This window comes from Tachysurus vachellii, chromosome 6 (genome assembly GCF_030014155.1).
Source record: "Tachysurus vachellii isolate PV-2020 chromosome 6, HZAU_Pvac_v1, whole genome shotgun sequence".
Lineage (NCBI taxonomy): Eukaryota > Metazoa > Chordata > Actinopteri > Siluriformes > Bagridae > Tachysurus > Tachysurus vachellii.
The window spans coordinates 1,949,739-1,966,941 of NC_083465.1; the positions used below are offsets into that span (position 1 = coordinate 1,949,739).

A 17,203-nucleotide genomic window follows, 5' to 3' on the forward strand; every position below is an offset into this window, starting at 1 on the left:
ACATGAATGAGAGCTTATATGACTATAACTGCCCCCTGGTGTCAGGCCATATACTGCTACAGACAAGTGATTTTTCATAAGAATGCATTGCTGGTGTAGTCCTGACACACGAGAGCCCCCTGGTGGCTATAACGTTAAATGTCAAATGCATCACTACGAGAAAACAGAAAAAATTAACCAGATTGATATTAAGCCAGCGAATGAATGTGTGTGGGCCACAAAAATGTATTAGAACCACAACACGGGTATTAGTTAGCAATAAGCATTTTGTTCCAAAACCTGCTTACCTCTGGCAGTTGGGTATCAATTGGCTGTAGATGAAACTTAACACCATGATGCACTGAACATGTATCTATAAAATCAACACAAAAAAAAACATGTGAGCTGGTCAGAGCGATATGCAAACATCACTGGCAGAAGGTTAGGACTCGGCTGCAGAAACATCAGTCAACGGTATAAAAAGATAAACATATTTCCAAATCAGGGGAATCAGGTGGATTTTGTGGTTGGTGACACAAAGATTGAAACAAATCAGACATCCTGGATTACAAAGACTTACTTTAACGATTTTAGATCTACTGATTAACAGGAACTTGATCTTCAGCAAGTTTCCAACCTGACCTGAAACATATGGAAAAGAAATCTGGGTTATTCTTGAGAACAAAGCTTGAAGACCAGCTCTTATATTCCTGCCATTAACAGACCAAACTGGTTCGAAAAGTTTAACTTTGGCGGCTAACGGTGCCTCGTTTACTTGCAAATGGTTAATTAGGATATTTTCTATGTTCATGTTAGACACAAACCGCTAGAGGATTAGACTCTGAGGCTGTACGTGACCTGCTGAGTCACTGTGAGGTACGAGGAGTACGTGATGTGCGGTTAACTGAACAGGTTACATCCCTGGAAATGTGCTCCAAGATCAGTAGTGCCTGTAGTCCTTCATTAATTTTTTACACTTAGGAACCCGAGCTAACGACTGAAACAATTTAGCATTTTTCTTTGCGCTTATAACTGAATTAATTTTATACAATTACATAGAAATATATAATTATATATATATATATATATATATATATATATATATATATATATATATATATATATATATATATATATATATATATATATATATATATATACATATATATATATATTTTATATACAAAACTCTTTAAAAAATAATTTTAGATTATATTTCAGTGTCACAACCATCTTCAACTAGTTTTGTTCTCAGTGTTCTGTATTCTCGCTTGGGCTTTAAAGACACCACACCACAATTAAATAGATTATCTGGAAGAAACCTTAGAACAAAACTCTTGAATCTGAAATGCAGAACGGAACTAGAGTAGGGTTCATATAAAAATGCTAGGCTCATTAGGAACCAGAAATACTTGGACAGTCGGTAACATGACGCTGATTTTATGGCGCTGACAGTAGTTTCATGTGGAATTCAGCAGAAGACCTCTTCATGACCTCAGCCATAGGAAAATCAATCATGCAGCCATAACAAATAAGGTTTGTATGTGGCGCTCCCTGAAGAACAGCAGGAGAGTTTGGTCACGAGGTCTCCATGGCTGCCATTCCCAGAAGTGATACGGATATCATCGAGCATCCTCGCTCTGCAGTCTTTCACTCGATTTCCACGGCAGCAGCGGAAACGCCTGCAGTCACCCGCCTGCTGGCTGACGCGACGGAAAAGCGACGTCATCGTGTCGTCAAAAGCATGATTAGAACTGGTCCAGGATGGTGGAATCAAGGTAGGGATCACAGGTCAAAGCATGTTCATTGATTGAAAGAACTAAAGAAACTTCTAGAGGTGCCAATTTTTTTCACCAGAAAGGGTGAGGATGAATTTTTCACCAGAAAGAATGAGGCTCAAAAAGACTTTTTTTAATGGGAGAATCCAAGTAAGGAAGTGAGCATGTTGCCTATGAAGCACTTGAAAGAAACCGACAAATAAGTGCTTAAGTCGGTCCATACAGTCGGAAGACTTGAACCAACCGTCTACAAAAAAAATAAAAAAATTGATTTGTCCAAGCTTAGCACAAAAAGAACATCAGCACATCAAGGCAGGTCCCCGCTTCAAGAAACACCTGATGGACCCAAAAAAAAAAAAACTTTGAAAACTCAGAACCCACACACACAAATCCGCAAGTGTTATTGGGGGACGTGTTACAATGTGGACCAAAGCGAATGAATAAAAAAAAAAAGAATTTATAAAAAAAGAAAAGAAAAGAAGCTGATCTCCCTGATCCGTGTCACGATTATACTTAAACGCTCTACAACAGGACGCGACCCTTAAGAGTAAATCTATACCAATATCATTGGAAACCTTTCAAGAAGAAAAACTGGAAATGAAACTTGTAACTAAATTCATGAGAAAAAAAAAAAATCACCAAAAATGTTCCAACTGGACTCAAGTCGTATATAATTTACAGCAACAATGTAGATAGCTTCAAATTGGGGCAGAAATTCACCTTGGAGTCATTTGCCTCTGGCAGTGTCGTGTAGACTGACCCATTTTAAGGCATAAACAAAGCCTATGAATAAATAATGGTCTCGACCTTCCCCCTCTCCCTCCCCCGACACACACACTCCTGCAATTAAATAACCTCCGAACACATCTTCGCTCGTACGCCACTCTCCACACCTGTAAACGTACACACGCAACTTTAGCTCGAATTCTGCTAGCTTTATTCCACTCGACACGTCCATCATCTGTTTTGAGTGACTCACCGGCAGACTTATGGTCTGATCACATGCTTTACACAAAGGAAGGATTTTCCCCATGTTGCCAGACTTCCTTAAAAAGGTCTGCAGTTTTTAACATCTCATTCTTAAACTCAAACATTACTATACAACTTCATTTATTACTTTAATAATATATCTTTTGTAATTTTATAATGTGTCGCACAACATACTTTATATTAAATTCATATTTGTTAAACGCTACATGACGTTTAGAGGCGAAAGTGTCCAAGATGCCTTAAAGTCCAATTATAAAAGCAGAACTGAAATATATAGAAAAATATTTGAATTAAAAAAAAATTAATTAAAATTTATTTTCATTTAATAAGAATAATTAGTGCCACTACAGGAAACAAATTTACAGTCTAGACTAAAGTAGCTTAAGTACAGTTATTAAAACCATGTCTTATTAATATTAATAACAATAATAATAATAATAATAATAATAAAAAATTAGTTATTATTTATAGAATCTATATTTGTCCCTGTTGGATCTTCAGGGTTCATACATACAGTACTCATGGCTTTGTTTTCTTTGTGTTTATGATGAATAAAATCCTAATTCTGTGACAAAGGCCGTAGTTAGATTAAACCACAAGACGGTTATGTAGTTAATCCGCACGTGTGTATACACACACGCGCTTCTCGTGCATGTGAAAGTCAAGGATTCAAGTTAATAAGTGCCAACAGCTTATCAGCTTCATGGCCAGTGACCTACAACCTCATGAACATAAGACACGTTCCTCAAATGAAGATTTGGCGACACACACACACACGACAAGCTAAACTGGTCTTACAGGCACTCAGTAAAAATTACAAAATTTGCAACAGTAAGGAAAAGTAAGTGATAGAAATCAGCTGAATCAGACAAACTGACAGAAGGGTTAAATGAGCACAGACAAGGTCTAGTTTATGATGCGTAAACAGTTGAATGGCAATCATGATTAGATATTAATTAAAAAACAAAAAAATCAAAACAATAATCAATAAGGATTTATAACCCTGCAACAGTCCAATCTGACTTGGCTTCTGATAAAAGCTGTACTCAAGCTTGCAGTTTTTGTCTTAACCCTTAAATCAAATGTCCTTCTAAAGATACAGTATGTCAGTGTGTTTAACCTTTGCTCACAGGTGACTCTGCCCAGATGCTGAGCAAGCATTTCCTTCTTTACACCCACAGAAACGTCTCTAAACGACCCACGGCCTTGAGACGAGAGCGCTGCGAACAAACGAAGGTGATTCAGTGGCAGAACAGCTTAAACTAACAATGAAAACACCTACAGTAGCAATCGTATTACAATGATAACGTATTGCAATATCGCTTATTAAATCATTTACTACTGACACTATTTTAATTTAAGAAAAATCCAGTGGGGCATCTTCCAACCTCACAGCCAGGTGTTCTAGGGAGTAAAAGAAAGAACAAGATAATATCCCCATCCCTACAACTTTACGTACAATTTCTTCACAGCACAATAATTCAACATCATAAACATTCCGATATTTAGTTCAGACTACTGTAATTAATACTAAATAAATCGACCCACGTCACAGCCGGAGCTCCTGGGAACGAGCATGTAATGCAATTGTGCTCAAGTAAATTATAACGAATTAATAGCCGAGTTATGTGCTGATTTCCACAGTCAGGGTTTCTGGAACAAAAGATTGGATGAACAAAGATAGAAAGAATAATTAGATTTTGAGCTCAACAATAAAACACAATATTGTGAATAATTTACTAACAGTCTAAATATATAAATGCCTTCACATCTAAGGTGTTCCTATGATAGCTCAGGGATTCACAGCAAACTGATAGAGAGAGCACGAGAAAGAGGCAGAGAGAGAGGGGCAAAAAAAAGAGAGACAGACAGAAGAGGACAGACAGAAAGAGAGAGAGAGGGGGAGATAGAGAGAAAGGGAAAGAGAGCGAAAGAGGGGCAGTAAGAGAGAAAGGGAAAGACAGAGAGAGAGAGGGGCAGAGAGAGAAAGAGGGAGAGAAAGAGAGAACAAGGGACAGAAAGACACTTGTTTTAGAAGCGTTGCTGAATTCTGATCATTCCAACTGATAAAAATGCAGAAAGTTTTAAACACATTCATTTGGTTTCCCACGTGTCCCACCAGCCCCCTGAGACAGACCCAGGCTGTATTCATCCCTGAAGCCCAACATCACCAGGAGACACTTCTGACTCTCCGATAAAACAGTCTGATAAACAAACAGCAGTAGACGAGATGTTTCAGACAACATTAAATAGTAAAGACAACAGATACAGTACTGTTACTTATTGTAAAATTACCCAAAGGATATTAATATTAATACATGTTCCATATTTATACAGAATTAATTTACTGCTGAATACTTTTGTCTTTATTAAACCCTGTATCACGACCGGTTACCGTGGATAAAGCGCCGCCTCCGGTGGGTTTGGGCAGGTGACACCAGTGACTACAACGGGAAGGAGGAGCGAGACCGGGCGCGCGCGGGCGCAGGGAGGTGCGGATTTAACGGAGCCGCTCATTCCGCGTGTCCTCAAACATCTCAGCGCGCTGTTCTGCACAACGACATGGGGCGCTACACCGGCCAGACATGCCGCCTGATTTTCATGCTAGTGATCACGGTGATCTTTTTCGTGGCCGAGATAGTCGCGGGTTATCTGGGGAACTCGCTGGCGCTGGTGTCGGACTCGTTCAACATGCTGTCGGACATCCTGTCTCTGTGCGTGGGGCTGGCTGCGGGGAGACTAGCGCGCCGGCCCGCGTCTCCGCTCTGCACCTTCGGCCTGGCCCGGGCTGAGGTGGTGGGCGCGCTGACCAACGCCGCTTTCCTGGCTGCGCTCTGCTTCTCCGTGTCCGCCGAGGCAGTCAAGAGGCTGGCGCGCCCCGAGGCAGTGGACGAGCCATTCATCGTGCTGATCGTCGGCTCTCTCGGACTCGGGGTCAACGTCATCGGGCTGCTCGTGTTCCAGGACTGGAGGTGGCTGTGTGGGAGGAAGGACGGGAGCAGAGACGTATCCACCGACAGCGATGGGAAAATAGCAATGAACGGCGAAGCAGGTGCTCCGTTTCGTGCTGCAGTCTCTATTATTGTTCATTTCACACTTCTTACTAAAGGGGTAGCTCGTTAGGGGGGTAGGGGGGTTGGGGGGGGGGCTGGAAGGAAAACAACAAAAATCATAATCTGGTCACGTGCACAACCTGTAATCATAAGTATCAGCTGAAAAATTCTAACAATTTACACGATTGATGTGATCATTTAAAAAAAATTTGTGTGTGTGTGTGTTTGTTTGTGTGTGTGTGTGTGGGGGGGTAATCAAAGGTGTAGTTTACCCCGGGGGGGTGGGAACAGCAACAAAAAGGATCCAAAAATGGTCTCGTGCTCAAAATATAGCAATTTGCATGACTTGCTTCCAGTGAAAATATGCACCTATAGAAACAAGAGGAAATTAGACTTTAAAAGATTCATGCAGTTAACCAACACATGCTTACATGGAGGCCTGGAGTAAAAAAAAAAATGGTGGTTTTTTTCAACATGCTGGAGTTTTTATTACAGAGAAATTCTTTTTGTTTACCACTTTGTCAGAGTGAGTCAGCATTTTGTTTTCCATTGGTCATTAATTTGCTTTAGTTCATCACCACCACTAATTAGTCACATGGGGAACAACGCTAACCGAGGGAAGCCACTGGGTTCATGTTACCACATTGTGTTTTGTTTAAACCATATTATGTAACGTTATGACTATAGAACAGATAAGACACTCAGCCATATAAGGACAAGGTTCACCCTCATCTGATTTGCGGAGAGGTTGGGACGGTAGCTTTTGCGGAGCCCGTCGGCAGGTGTCGTACAGTGATCTAACTGCATAGCATCGTTGCGAGTGAAAGGTGAGATTAGTTTAGTTAGCAAGCTAACATTAGATCATTTAGAGACTTGCACAGTCAAGGCTCAAAATTTATGGATGGATTCCCCGGTGTTAGCGCTGTAGAGCTGACGAGTTATTGGGACTTTTTTCTTTTTTTAGTTACATGGGGGACACCCTGACTTATCCTGCAATAGCACAACCCAAAGTGCATTATTCATAGAGCAGGATTCAAGACGCTGCTTTACGTGAATAAGGAAAAACTTGAGACGTGTCTTTCATATTAGTTACATGTAGACAGGATATTTGAGTATATCCAAGCGCCAAGTAAAAAGCAAATATTTGGTTTAACAACCTGATGCCTGAATAGGTTATAGCAGTCTGTTTGCCTAACAATTCGATGTACAAACTCATCTGGCAGCTATCAGACATGGCATCCACAGATACTCAGCCCAAATCGCATGAGCATGCCTTGTTTTAGGCTACAATGACAGTCTAAAGTCAAAAATAAGACAATACTGTAGGTTGCACAAGGCTCCCAATCAGGCCAAAGGAACTACACTCTAGCGGTCGTCCTATAAAAAGGTCTTAAATACGCTAGACAGAAGAGTACAAAGTGCATAGATTGCAGTACATCATTTAGGAAGCAGCCTCAGTCATTGATCAACAAGGAAGGAATTTACATCCGTCTTATTTCTACACAACTGTAGCTAAATTGATTTTCTCCTTTCCTCCAGCCAAAAAACATTACAGATCGGTTGCAGTGCTGAAAAACACGAGGCATAGACGTAGGAGAGATCAGAGTCCCATCTGATGAAACACCGAGCTTGTAGTCGTAAGATTTAAGAACATGCAGGGGCAGAGAGCTTTCTACTGCCTCCTTGTCTACATGTTATGCTTGCTATGCAGTTTTCGTGTGGCCTCTGGGCCAAGTGTTTGCCCAGTTCCCCTGGCCTGACTGGTTCTGTCAGATGTGGGTTAAAAGGGCAAAAACCCCCAGAAGTCAGCTATACAAGTAACTAAAGGCCTGTGAAGTAACCAAGTGTAAAAGATGACTTGAATCTTGAATGTTTCTAATTTAAAGCAAGTAAAAAAACAGCTACTGAACAATTTCATGTTGAAAATAACCATGTCAACATGTCCATGCACGTGTCCTCCTCCCTCAGCTCCATGTTAATGCTGAGTAAATCTCCTGCACGATAGCGGCAAGTGCGCTCAGCACTCCTGTTCTGTCCATCCACAGGCTCCGACCCACACCAGGATAAGAAGCAGAGTGACGGACCTCCGCTCAACATTCGAGGTACGAGAGCTTCACGTCTTCCTGTTACGCGTCTTAAATTTGAAGTGCGCAGATCGGCGTCTTAAATTCAAGCAACTGTGTAGAAACCTGTTCTAGATAGCAAAAGGACAAAAAAAAAAAGTGAAGAGGGGGAATGAAAGCTGATAAGAACTAGAGAAAGGATGGAAAGCACTAAGAAAACATGAAAGAAAGAACTGACAGGGAAAAGGAAAGCAAGAAATAGAACTCATGACAAAGGAGAGTAAAGACAGGGAAAGAGGAGAATCAAAAGTATAGAGATGAATGGAAAATATAGAAGCCATGCGGAGGGAAAAGGAGGGGATGAGAGCAAGAAATGATCTGATGGTAAGAAAGAATAATAGGAAAGAATAAAACAGGAAGACAAAAGGAAGAAACGGGATGGGGGGGCTAAAAAAATAACAGGAATGAAAGTGTACATAACATACATAAAGGGCATCACCAAATGTTCTTGACGGCCACCATAAGTTCAGACGTCAGTCTCATTTGGAAAAGCAAAAGGTCCAATGCTGAATAACGGCGATACAGAAACTAAAACTAGATTACTAAAACCCTCCCAGTCTGGCCACAAGTCTTTTTCACGGCATCTGAGGCTCATGTTCTTATCGACTCTTTTCTGCCTGTAGGAGTTTTGCTCCACGTGTTGAACGATGCTCTGGGCTCAGTTGTGGTGGTGGTGGCCGCGGTGCTGTTTTACGTGCGGCCTCTGCCACCCGACACACCGTGTAACTGGCAGTGCTACGTGGACCCAGGCTTGACGCTGGTCATGGTGGCCATCATTGTGACCTCAGGTGTTCCTCTGGTCAAAGAGACGACCAGAATTCTGTTGCAGATGAGTCCACCCGACCTGGACGTCTCCATGATCCGTGAGTAGAAAGCGCCAGCTCCTCTTGCTTTGTTTTTCTTTACCTTAGCGATCAGACCGACTCACCTGCCTCTCGCTCTCCGTCACAGTTGAGGACGTCTGCCGGCTACCCGGAGTCCTCGGCGTTCACGAACTGCACGTGTGGGAGCTGGCCAAGGACCGGAACGTGGCCTCCATGCACGTCAAATTGTCTTCCGACCTAGAAAGCTCGAAAGGCGAAATCCGACGCCTCCACGGTCGAATCAGAGAGATGTTACATCGCCTGGGGGTCCACAGCGTCACGCTGCAGACGGAGTTCGTGGACGACGAGATAGAGAACGAACACTGCGGAACGCCGTGCATCTCCTACGACTGCCTGAAGCAATCCTGCTGTCCTGCTGATCCGATGACCCATAAGCATACCGACCTCCATAAAATGAAGGACTCCCGCAGCTCTGGAGAAGTGACCGTGGACATCGCAGACGGCTGTAGAGACGAGGAACCGAAACGCCTTGCTAGCACGGCCTTCTAAAACCTTCAGGCCTGGTTTCTGTAACTAAATTGAGCTTTAACCAGAATATCAGGTATTTCAACAAAACGCTAGAGGCGTAAAATCCGCTCTTTACGGCTGACAGACTGTTTCTCCCCCGAACGCATTCCAAGCAACAACGTTATTCAGATCCTCAATAAGCTTCATTTAGTTTCATTAACGTTTGCACTACGTGCGGCATGTGATACAGAGTGTATTGTTCTACTACACTCTCTACACATCAGCAGAGTTAACAAGCTGTAACAAAACTTCGATTTGAAAGAAAATCCAAAATATTCAAACACTGAAACAGACAACATAAAAGCTGCCATTAATTGCTTTTTGGCAATTATAAAAGTTTCAGTCTAACAATTTAAACTTAACGAAAACTGTTTACGTAATCAAAAGCAACTAGGTGACGACGCCAAAAGGCTACATATTTATATATAAAACAATTTTTAATTCTTACTGCCTCAAAAATAACCCAATTCACAAAGAGTTTGTGAAGCTACTCCAGCTTTTTAAAACGACCTTTAACGTTGCATATAAATATTACCTCAGTACAGATATTGCTAACTTCAGTATCCACAATTTAGCTTTCTGGTTAGAGAAGTAGGCTAATGTGGTTATGAATATCTGCCTGGAATGATCCAGATAATCACTGACCAGCAGAGATTTTACAAAGACCTTTCTGAAAATTAACCAAATCATTCTCTTTGTGTAAAGTTTGGCTCTTGTTTTGTTGGCGAACACAGCTACAGTTATTAAAAGGACTGGTCTTTACTGCTAATCACAAATTATCAAGCCTAATGCAGTAAAACACACTAAAATCTTCTGAAAATGAATTCTAGCGAGGACTTAAACATTAGCATCTGATATAGAAACTCGAACCAGACCGTTAGCCTGATATAAATACAGATACCTCAGGGAGTTGAAGGACTTTTCTGTACTTGAGTGCAAACTACTGTTATCTTCATTTGCTGTGATGCAATCAGTTTCCGCTGGACTCTTCAGATTCCGTTCTAAAGCTTAAAAAAATAAAAATAAAAAATCCAACTTTGTGAAGAACGGATCGTACGACTGAGACCGATGTGCTTACAATCTTAAATCTCATGGTGCCGATTCTTTAGCCCACTGAGCAGGGACCGGACCGAGATGACCGGCTGGCTTCTGAATACGTGGCCTGTGTGTCTGTTTTGAGTTTTACAAAAGCATTAAAATCCTTAGAAGTTGAAGTGTTAATGAGATGTTAAGTCAAGCTCATGTTTATTTTAGCTCAACACTTCATGGGATCTTACCGTAAGTGATCGTTACTTTCCATTTAATATTTAACACTATAATCCCTCAGAATATGATACTGAACGTTAGCGTAATATTCTAATAAACTAGTCATTGATATTGGGGGGATTTATTATTAAGTTAGGGGCGGTGCTTAATGCTGTAAGCTTAATACAACTTCTCATTGTAACTTGAATCATAATTTGGAGCCATTACCTCATTCTATACATTTCATTATTGTTTACTTCATACTCGATCCGATAGAGTAAACGATAAGCTAGTATTCAGTAAACTAGGCTCAATGATCGTTAAACGTCCAGTCGAAATGACACTTCATTCTAATTAGAAATTAAGAAGTTATTAAATCTATTAAGAAACATATCAAAACAGACAATTATTTAATTTTCACTTTACACACCTTTCATTTTTTTGCTAAACATCTGGCATTTTTTTGCTAAACATCTTTTTCACAACTATTCGCGTGTTCCTTGGGATTTTGACTTTTACCTCAGACACTACAGGAAACGAGTCATGTTTCCGAAATGCTGACTAATATGAAGTGAATTATTTCTTTGTAAAAATCTTTCCTATATTTATATATTTTTTAATTTGCAATATGGCATTGTATTCATTTTAAAGAGTTTGCATTTGCACATTACTGGGACATCATAATGTGATGTAAATACCAAAGTGCACTTTCTGTTCACCGTAAAGCAAAACGGTAACGTAGCAAGTTACGATTCACGCAGAGGTCCGTCTGTACGTAACAAACCCTGCCTTACAGCTCTGCTTTCCAGACCTCACAACAACAGAAACCATAAATGAAACGTAAAAGGAGCCAGAAGGAGCTTTATTCCCTGCTGGAGTTGAACAAGATCAGTTTAACAAAAAGCTTCCAAATCCTGCCGACTTTGGAGCTCATTTTCAAACTCCCCGATTAAAGCACTTCTTATCCCATAAAAATTTAGGGGAGAATTTAAATATACACATTTAAATATTTAACATTCTATACAAAGAGATTTTTTTAGTTCAGTCAAGACAACGCAATGCACTTCACCTCAAAATGTTTATAATTCAGAAACTAAAAAAAAGATGTTTTAAAACTTAATTCGAATTTTGCTCTAAACATACTGAGAATCAAACTGAATTAAAGTCGTGAACCCAGTGTTGCGAACCGACTGGAAACAAACACAAGTTTGCTTATTTTCTTTAATCATTACATTACACTGAGAATCTGCTCTACGTGTCCCGGTGTAAGATACCAGAACAATGGTTTTGACTATATTCCAACTTTGGCCTATTTTGGTGTTACACTCCAGTAGATGGCAGTTAACGATCGGACCAATGTGAAACATGTGATGTCTGGAAAGTGGCTGAATCTTCTACACTTTTTTTTTTTTTTTTTTAAATAAATACAGTGTGTGCTTTTTTTTTGTTTTCATAAAATCAAATGAATAAACTTCACCGATTGTTGCGTCTTTGTACGCGTTTCGCACCAAACTATCTTCATGGACAAACGTAAACATGCCACTTAGAATAAGCCTATTCGTATTATTTAATAGAATTGCACAAATATAAAACAGCATCACAGATAAAGTGCAAGCTTTCCATCATGATTTTAAACCAAGACTGAGTGCTGGAGATAAAAACACCGTTACCTGTTCCAGTAGACACCTAGACATCTTGAGCAGCAGCAGATAAACGCTTAGCTGAAATGGATTTCTTGGAGGAAAAAAAACAAAAAAAAAAACATGCATCATATCCATTTCAATATTTTTAGCTGCCATCAGCTCAGTTCAATCTGTAGAAAATAAAACCTTTAAACTATTGCGAACTTTCAAATTAAGCAAACGGACATTCGTTAACTAGTTATCGTTTAGGCCACAGTGAACTCTTGCTGAACCAAATGTTCACACCATCATAAAGGCAAATTTATAGTTCTAAAACGTTTATTCAACACAAAGCCTTTAGAGTCGTTATCTTGGGATGAAATTACAGGCGAACGACTGAACTGAACATCTTCAGGATATTTATTAAACAGCAGTCAGGTCTAAAGGTCCAAATTCTCTGTGAATATTTCACTTATTGTGTTTCCAGCAGTGAAAAAAGGACAAATTTGTATTTATGTTAAAGACTGGATCTCAAACAGTTTAAAAGGGTCCAGTCTTACAGGGAAGTTAAAAAATTAAAAGGGGGTTACTGAATTAGAGACCTTTTGATATTGAGTTATCTTCTAACACGGTTAAAAATATTACATTTTATCTTTTGTATTCAATCCAACCACATAACACCCCCCCATCCCCCCCAATTAGGATTTATACAGTTTTTCCCCACTTGTATTTCACTACAATCAAGGTTCGGTCGTCCTTCGTCTAGGACAGCGGTCTCCAATCTTATCCACAAAGGGGCCGGTGTGGGTGCAGGTTTTCATTCCAACCAAGCAGAAGCCACACCAGAGTCTACTAAAAGGCAAGAACAACTGAGTAAACAGGTGGAATCAGATGTGGCTTCTGCTTGGTTGGAATGAAAACCTGCAACCACACCGGCCCTTTGTGGATAAGATTGGAGACCCCTGGTCTAGGACCATGATCGAAAGAGTCTCCAGTGTCAGATTCATTGGGCTACTGCTTTGCATTGACACCACACATTCCCAATCAGTCAAGTAATTGGTTTAAATAAATAAATAAATAAATAAATAAATAAATAAATAAAACAATTTTTAAGCTATGAAGTTAAAGGACAATCAAATCCACATTAAGCTACATCCCATCATTTAAAAATGACTTCTAAAATCTCAATAAATAAAACAATTTTATATTCATGATTAATGATGAAATAATTGCTGAGACTTAATGATCTCATTGATTTAAGGCCCGACTTCTATGCAAAAAAATAAATTAAAATAAAGAAAAAAAGAAATCGGAAAGTGAATAAAAGTCATAAAATTGAAATTGGAATTAAATTAAAACAACTTTGCACAAATAAACAACGAGAAATATCCATAAATAGGCTTCACAACCAACAATATCCTAATGAACAATTTAACAAAGATATATTAGGTGAATCCGGCTGTATTCAGGATATTTGACTTGTTTTTAAATGTGATTAATGTACACTTTGTCCTTCCACACTGCTAGCGGTGAGTCATGTTCTTACCCTGAACCGACACCGTGTCCGTGCTGCAATTTGACCTGCTTCAGAAACTTATGATACAATTAACTTGACACTTTATTTAGCTGTGGGAAAGATATTAACTATGGAATGTTTAGTAGGAACAAAAAAAAAAAGACTAATTTGTGAAATTTGTGAAGAAAAGCCGCGACAAAGAAACTCTAGCGGTCGCGAATGAATCATCGCCATGCACCGACTCCTCATTACCACGACTCAGGACCCTCCCATATGACACCTGAGTCAACTCATCAGCTAATTACCAGCTCCACCGGAAGTCCGTCTGTGTGTTTAATTCTTTTTCTCTAGATCTTTTTTTCAGCCTTTACTCCCAAATCAGGGAGTAAGTTTCCTTTTTTATAGTTTATTTATTTAAAATTATTTTTTCTGTACTTTATTTTACACTTTCCCCTTCTTATTGTTGTTGATTCGTTTTTAATTAATTAGAAAATAAAATTCGGAAATAATCCCAGGCTTTCAAATTAAAAAGACGTGACATTACACAGTGTGAGCTTTTTGGTTCCTTATATTTTTATTTGTAATGGTTTAAATAAAAGAAATGAACTCTAAATTAAATTACATACATTATTTTATAATAATAATAATAAGAAGAAGAAGAATTATTATTATTATTTAATAAATAATTAGATAATAATTCTAATATTAGTCATAATAATAACAATAATAGTAATAATTAAATAATAATCCTAATATTAGTAATAATAATAATAAGGAGAAAAAGAAGACATTTTGTTGTACTATATCTATAGTGTGTACGGGGAACAGCAATTTCTCTTTCTGTCCAGTAGATGGCAGTAAAACAGATTAAAAAAAAAAATACACGCTTTTTTCTCTTTTAGTGGCAGCGGACTCCAAACTACACAAAATACCCAAGATAAAATATTTAACTGAAAGAAATTAACTCTAATTTAAATAAACTAAATAATAATAATAATAATAATAATGATAATAATAATAATTATTATCATTATTATTATTATTATTATTATTATTATTATTTAATAAATAATGAAATAATAATACTAATAATAGTAATAATAACAACAACAACAATAAGGAGAAAAAGAAGAAGACATTTTGTTGTACTGTATCTATAGTTTGTACGGGGAAGAGCAATTTCTCTCTCTGTCCAGTAGATGGCAGTAAAACAGATTTAAAAAAATACACGCTTTTTTCTCTTTTAGTGGCAGCGGATGAAAAGTCCCCAGACTCCAAACTACACAAAATACCCAATCTAAAATATTTAGCCCACTGGAATATTACCTTATACTGCTATTGTGTTTACACCGACTTCATGTGTTTGTATGAATGTGATCCAAAAATCCATTTGAATTGAATTGACTTGAGCTTTTGTAACATCATTCATGTTGTTGTTGGAAAATAGTGAGAAAAATAAAGCTCCATTTCTTTCCTTACAAATGAATTAATGACCCGAAGCTCATCAAGCTGACACATTCTGCATTTGTGTCATTTCACAGAGTACAAAGAAATAATCGTTGACACTCTAAGACTGTTTGGGGGTAGACGTTTGTTTAGGTTTTTTTTTCTTTGGAAGGAGTCTCCAGTATCATTAACTTATTAGGGTTTCCACTTTAAGAGAATGGGGGAAAAAAAGGTGTGGGAATGACAATTAGTTCTGCTCCATCTATCTGACTGGCTGAGGCATGTTCCTATAAAGGCACTGGGACTTTTCACTGTTTGTATCACTCTGTGCTTTACTGTCAACCAGGTAAAATTTCCCAAAACTTCCTCCTTCAATACGGTTACTACGGAGGATTTAGCGACACGACTCGTTGGTCAGATGAAAATGAAACGAAGAACATTTTTAATAAAAACAATACACATCATTTTGAGCTATCAAGCTAGCTGAAGTCAGTTAGGCTTCTTTAGGATCTGTTTACACCTGCGGAGCAAAAAAAAAAACAGGACATACTGCCATGTGCTATCTGAAATTAAATGCAAGTTAAAAACTCATCACTTTAATCAGGCGTACACATAATACATCCCATAATCTTGTGCTTTAATACATCTGACTAAATGCACATTATACAGTAATCTAGTGCTTGCTAATATTATGAACAGCAGCTATGTTAATCCCTCTCCACTGCTTCTCTCTTTCTACCCATCCCGAGACACCCAGAAATTGTACCAGCTCAGATTGTCTTCTGTGTCATGAAGATTTTGGACCTCCACCGAGTTGAGGCCGACTCTGAGAATCCTGAGGTATCTAGAGATGTTCCAGCTCCAGATGGACTCTGTGATACTATAGAGGAGATCTGAACTCCATGTGATCTTTTGCATCAATACAACATTTATCAGACTGTATATTTATAATCACACCCTCCAGTGTCACCCATATGAGGATGAGGTTCCCCTTTGAGTCTGGTTCCTCTCAAGGTTCCTTCCTTTACCGTCTAAGGGAGTTTTTCTTCCCCACAGTCACCCGAGTCACCTCAGACTTGCTCAATTATATTATTCTTTATAATAACATTCTGCTCAATGTTTATGGTCTGTAAAGCTGCTTTGAGACAAACTTTTTATTATAGTTAAATTTTTGCTATTGTTAACTGTTTCAATCTTTGTAATTATCAGAATGCATTCGGGGGGCACGGTGGCTTAGTGGTTAGCACGTTCGCCTCACACCTCCAGGGTTGGTGGTTCGATTCCCGCCTCCACCTTGTGTGTGTGGAGTTTGCATGTTCTCCCCGTGCCTCGGGGGTTTCCTCCGGGTACTCCGGTTTCCTCCCCCGGTCCAAAGACATGCATGGTAGGTTGATTGGCATCTCTGGAAAATTGTCCGTAGTGTGTGAATGAGTGTGTGTGTGTGCCCTGTGATGGGTTGGCACTCCGTCCAGGGTGTATCCTGCCTTGATGCCCCATGACGCCTGAGATAGGCACAGGCTCCCCGTGACCCGAGGTAGTTCGGATAAGCGGTAGAAAATGAGAGAGAGAGAGAGAGAGAATGCATTTGTTCGTTGTTGTTTTTCATTCATTCATTTTCTACCGCTCATCCGAACTACCTCGGGTCACGGGGAGCCTGTGCCTATCTCAGGCGTCATCGGGCATCAAGGCAGGATACACCCTGGACGGAGTGCCAACCCATCACAGGGCACACACACACACTCTCATTCACTCACGCAATCACACACTACGGACAATTTTCCAGAGATGCCAATCAACCTACCATGCATGTCTTTGGACTGGGGGAGGAAACCAGAGTACCCGGAGGAAACCCCCGAGGCAGGGGGAGAACATGCAAACACAAGGCGGAGGCAGGAATCGAACCCCCAACCCTGGAGGTGTGAGGCGAACCGTGCCCCCTGTTGTTGTTTTTAATCATCTAAATAAAGCATAACACACAGCAGCTCAAATGAGATAAGATGATGAATGGAGGAGATTAAAATGAAGATATAAATAGCAGGTCAGTGTTCTGAACAATGGCA

The 17,203-nt window shown here is 39.4% G+C and overlaps 1 protein-coding gene and 1 long non-coding RNA gene across 2 annotated transcripts in view; one reads left to right on the forward strand and one right to left on the reverse strand.

Annotated features, from left to right (window-relative positions):
* Positions 1-5,124, reverse strand: part of LOC132846914 (uncharacterized) — a 6,818-nt gene extending 1,694 nt beyond the window's left edge. Inside the window, exons 1-3 of the long non-coding RNA XR_009648558.1 lie at positions 3,868-5,124; positions 560-621; positions 288-352 (exon numbers count right to left, since the gene is read on the reverse strand). This is a non-coding gene — a long non-coding RNA (uncharacterized LOC132846914). The remainder of the gene's footprint in view (positions 1-287; positions 353-559; positions 622-3,867) is intronic.
* A 43-nt stretch (positions 5,125-5,167) lies between these two features.
* Positions 5,168-12,030, forward strand: slc30a10 (solute carrier family 30 member 10). Its single transcript, XM_060871714.1, has 4 exons — positions 5,168-5,799; positions 7,846-7,902; positions 8,547-8,786; positions 8,875-12,030. Exons 1-4 carry the CDS (start codon positions 5,310-5,312, stop codon positions 9,294-9,296), a joined length of 1,209 nt encoding a protein of 402 aa, XP_060727697.1. The 5' UTR covers positions 5,168-5,309; the 3' UTR covers positions 9,297-12,030.
* Positions 12,031-17,203: the final 5,173 nt, after the last annotated feature.

Excerpts from the sequence above, each read along its gene's own strand:
- slc30a10 (XM_060871714.1), top strand. The coding sequence starts at position 5,310 with ATGGGGCGCTACACCGGCCAGACATGCCGCCTGATTTTCATGCTAGTG. Across the intron at positions 7,903-8,546 it reads ACCTCCGCTCAACATTCGAG|GAGTTTTGCTCCACGTGTTG; the intron begins GTACGAGAGCTT and ends TTCTGCCTGTAG. Across the intron at positions 8,787-8,874 it reads CCTGGACGTCTCCATGATCC|TTGAGGACGTCTGCCGGCTA; the intron begins GTGAGTAGAAAG and ends TCTCCGTCACAG.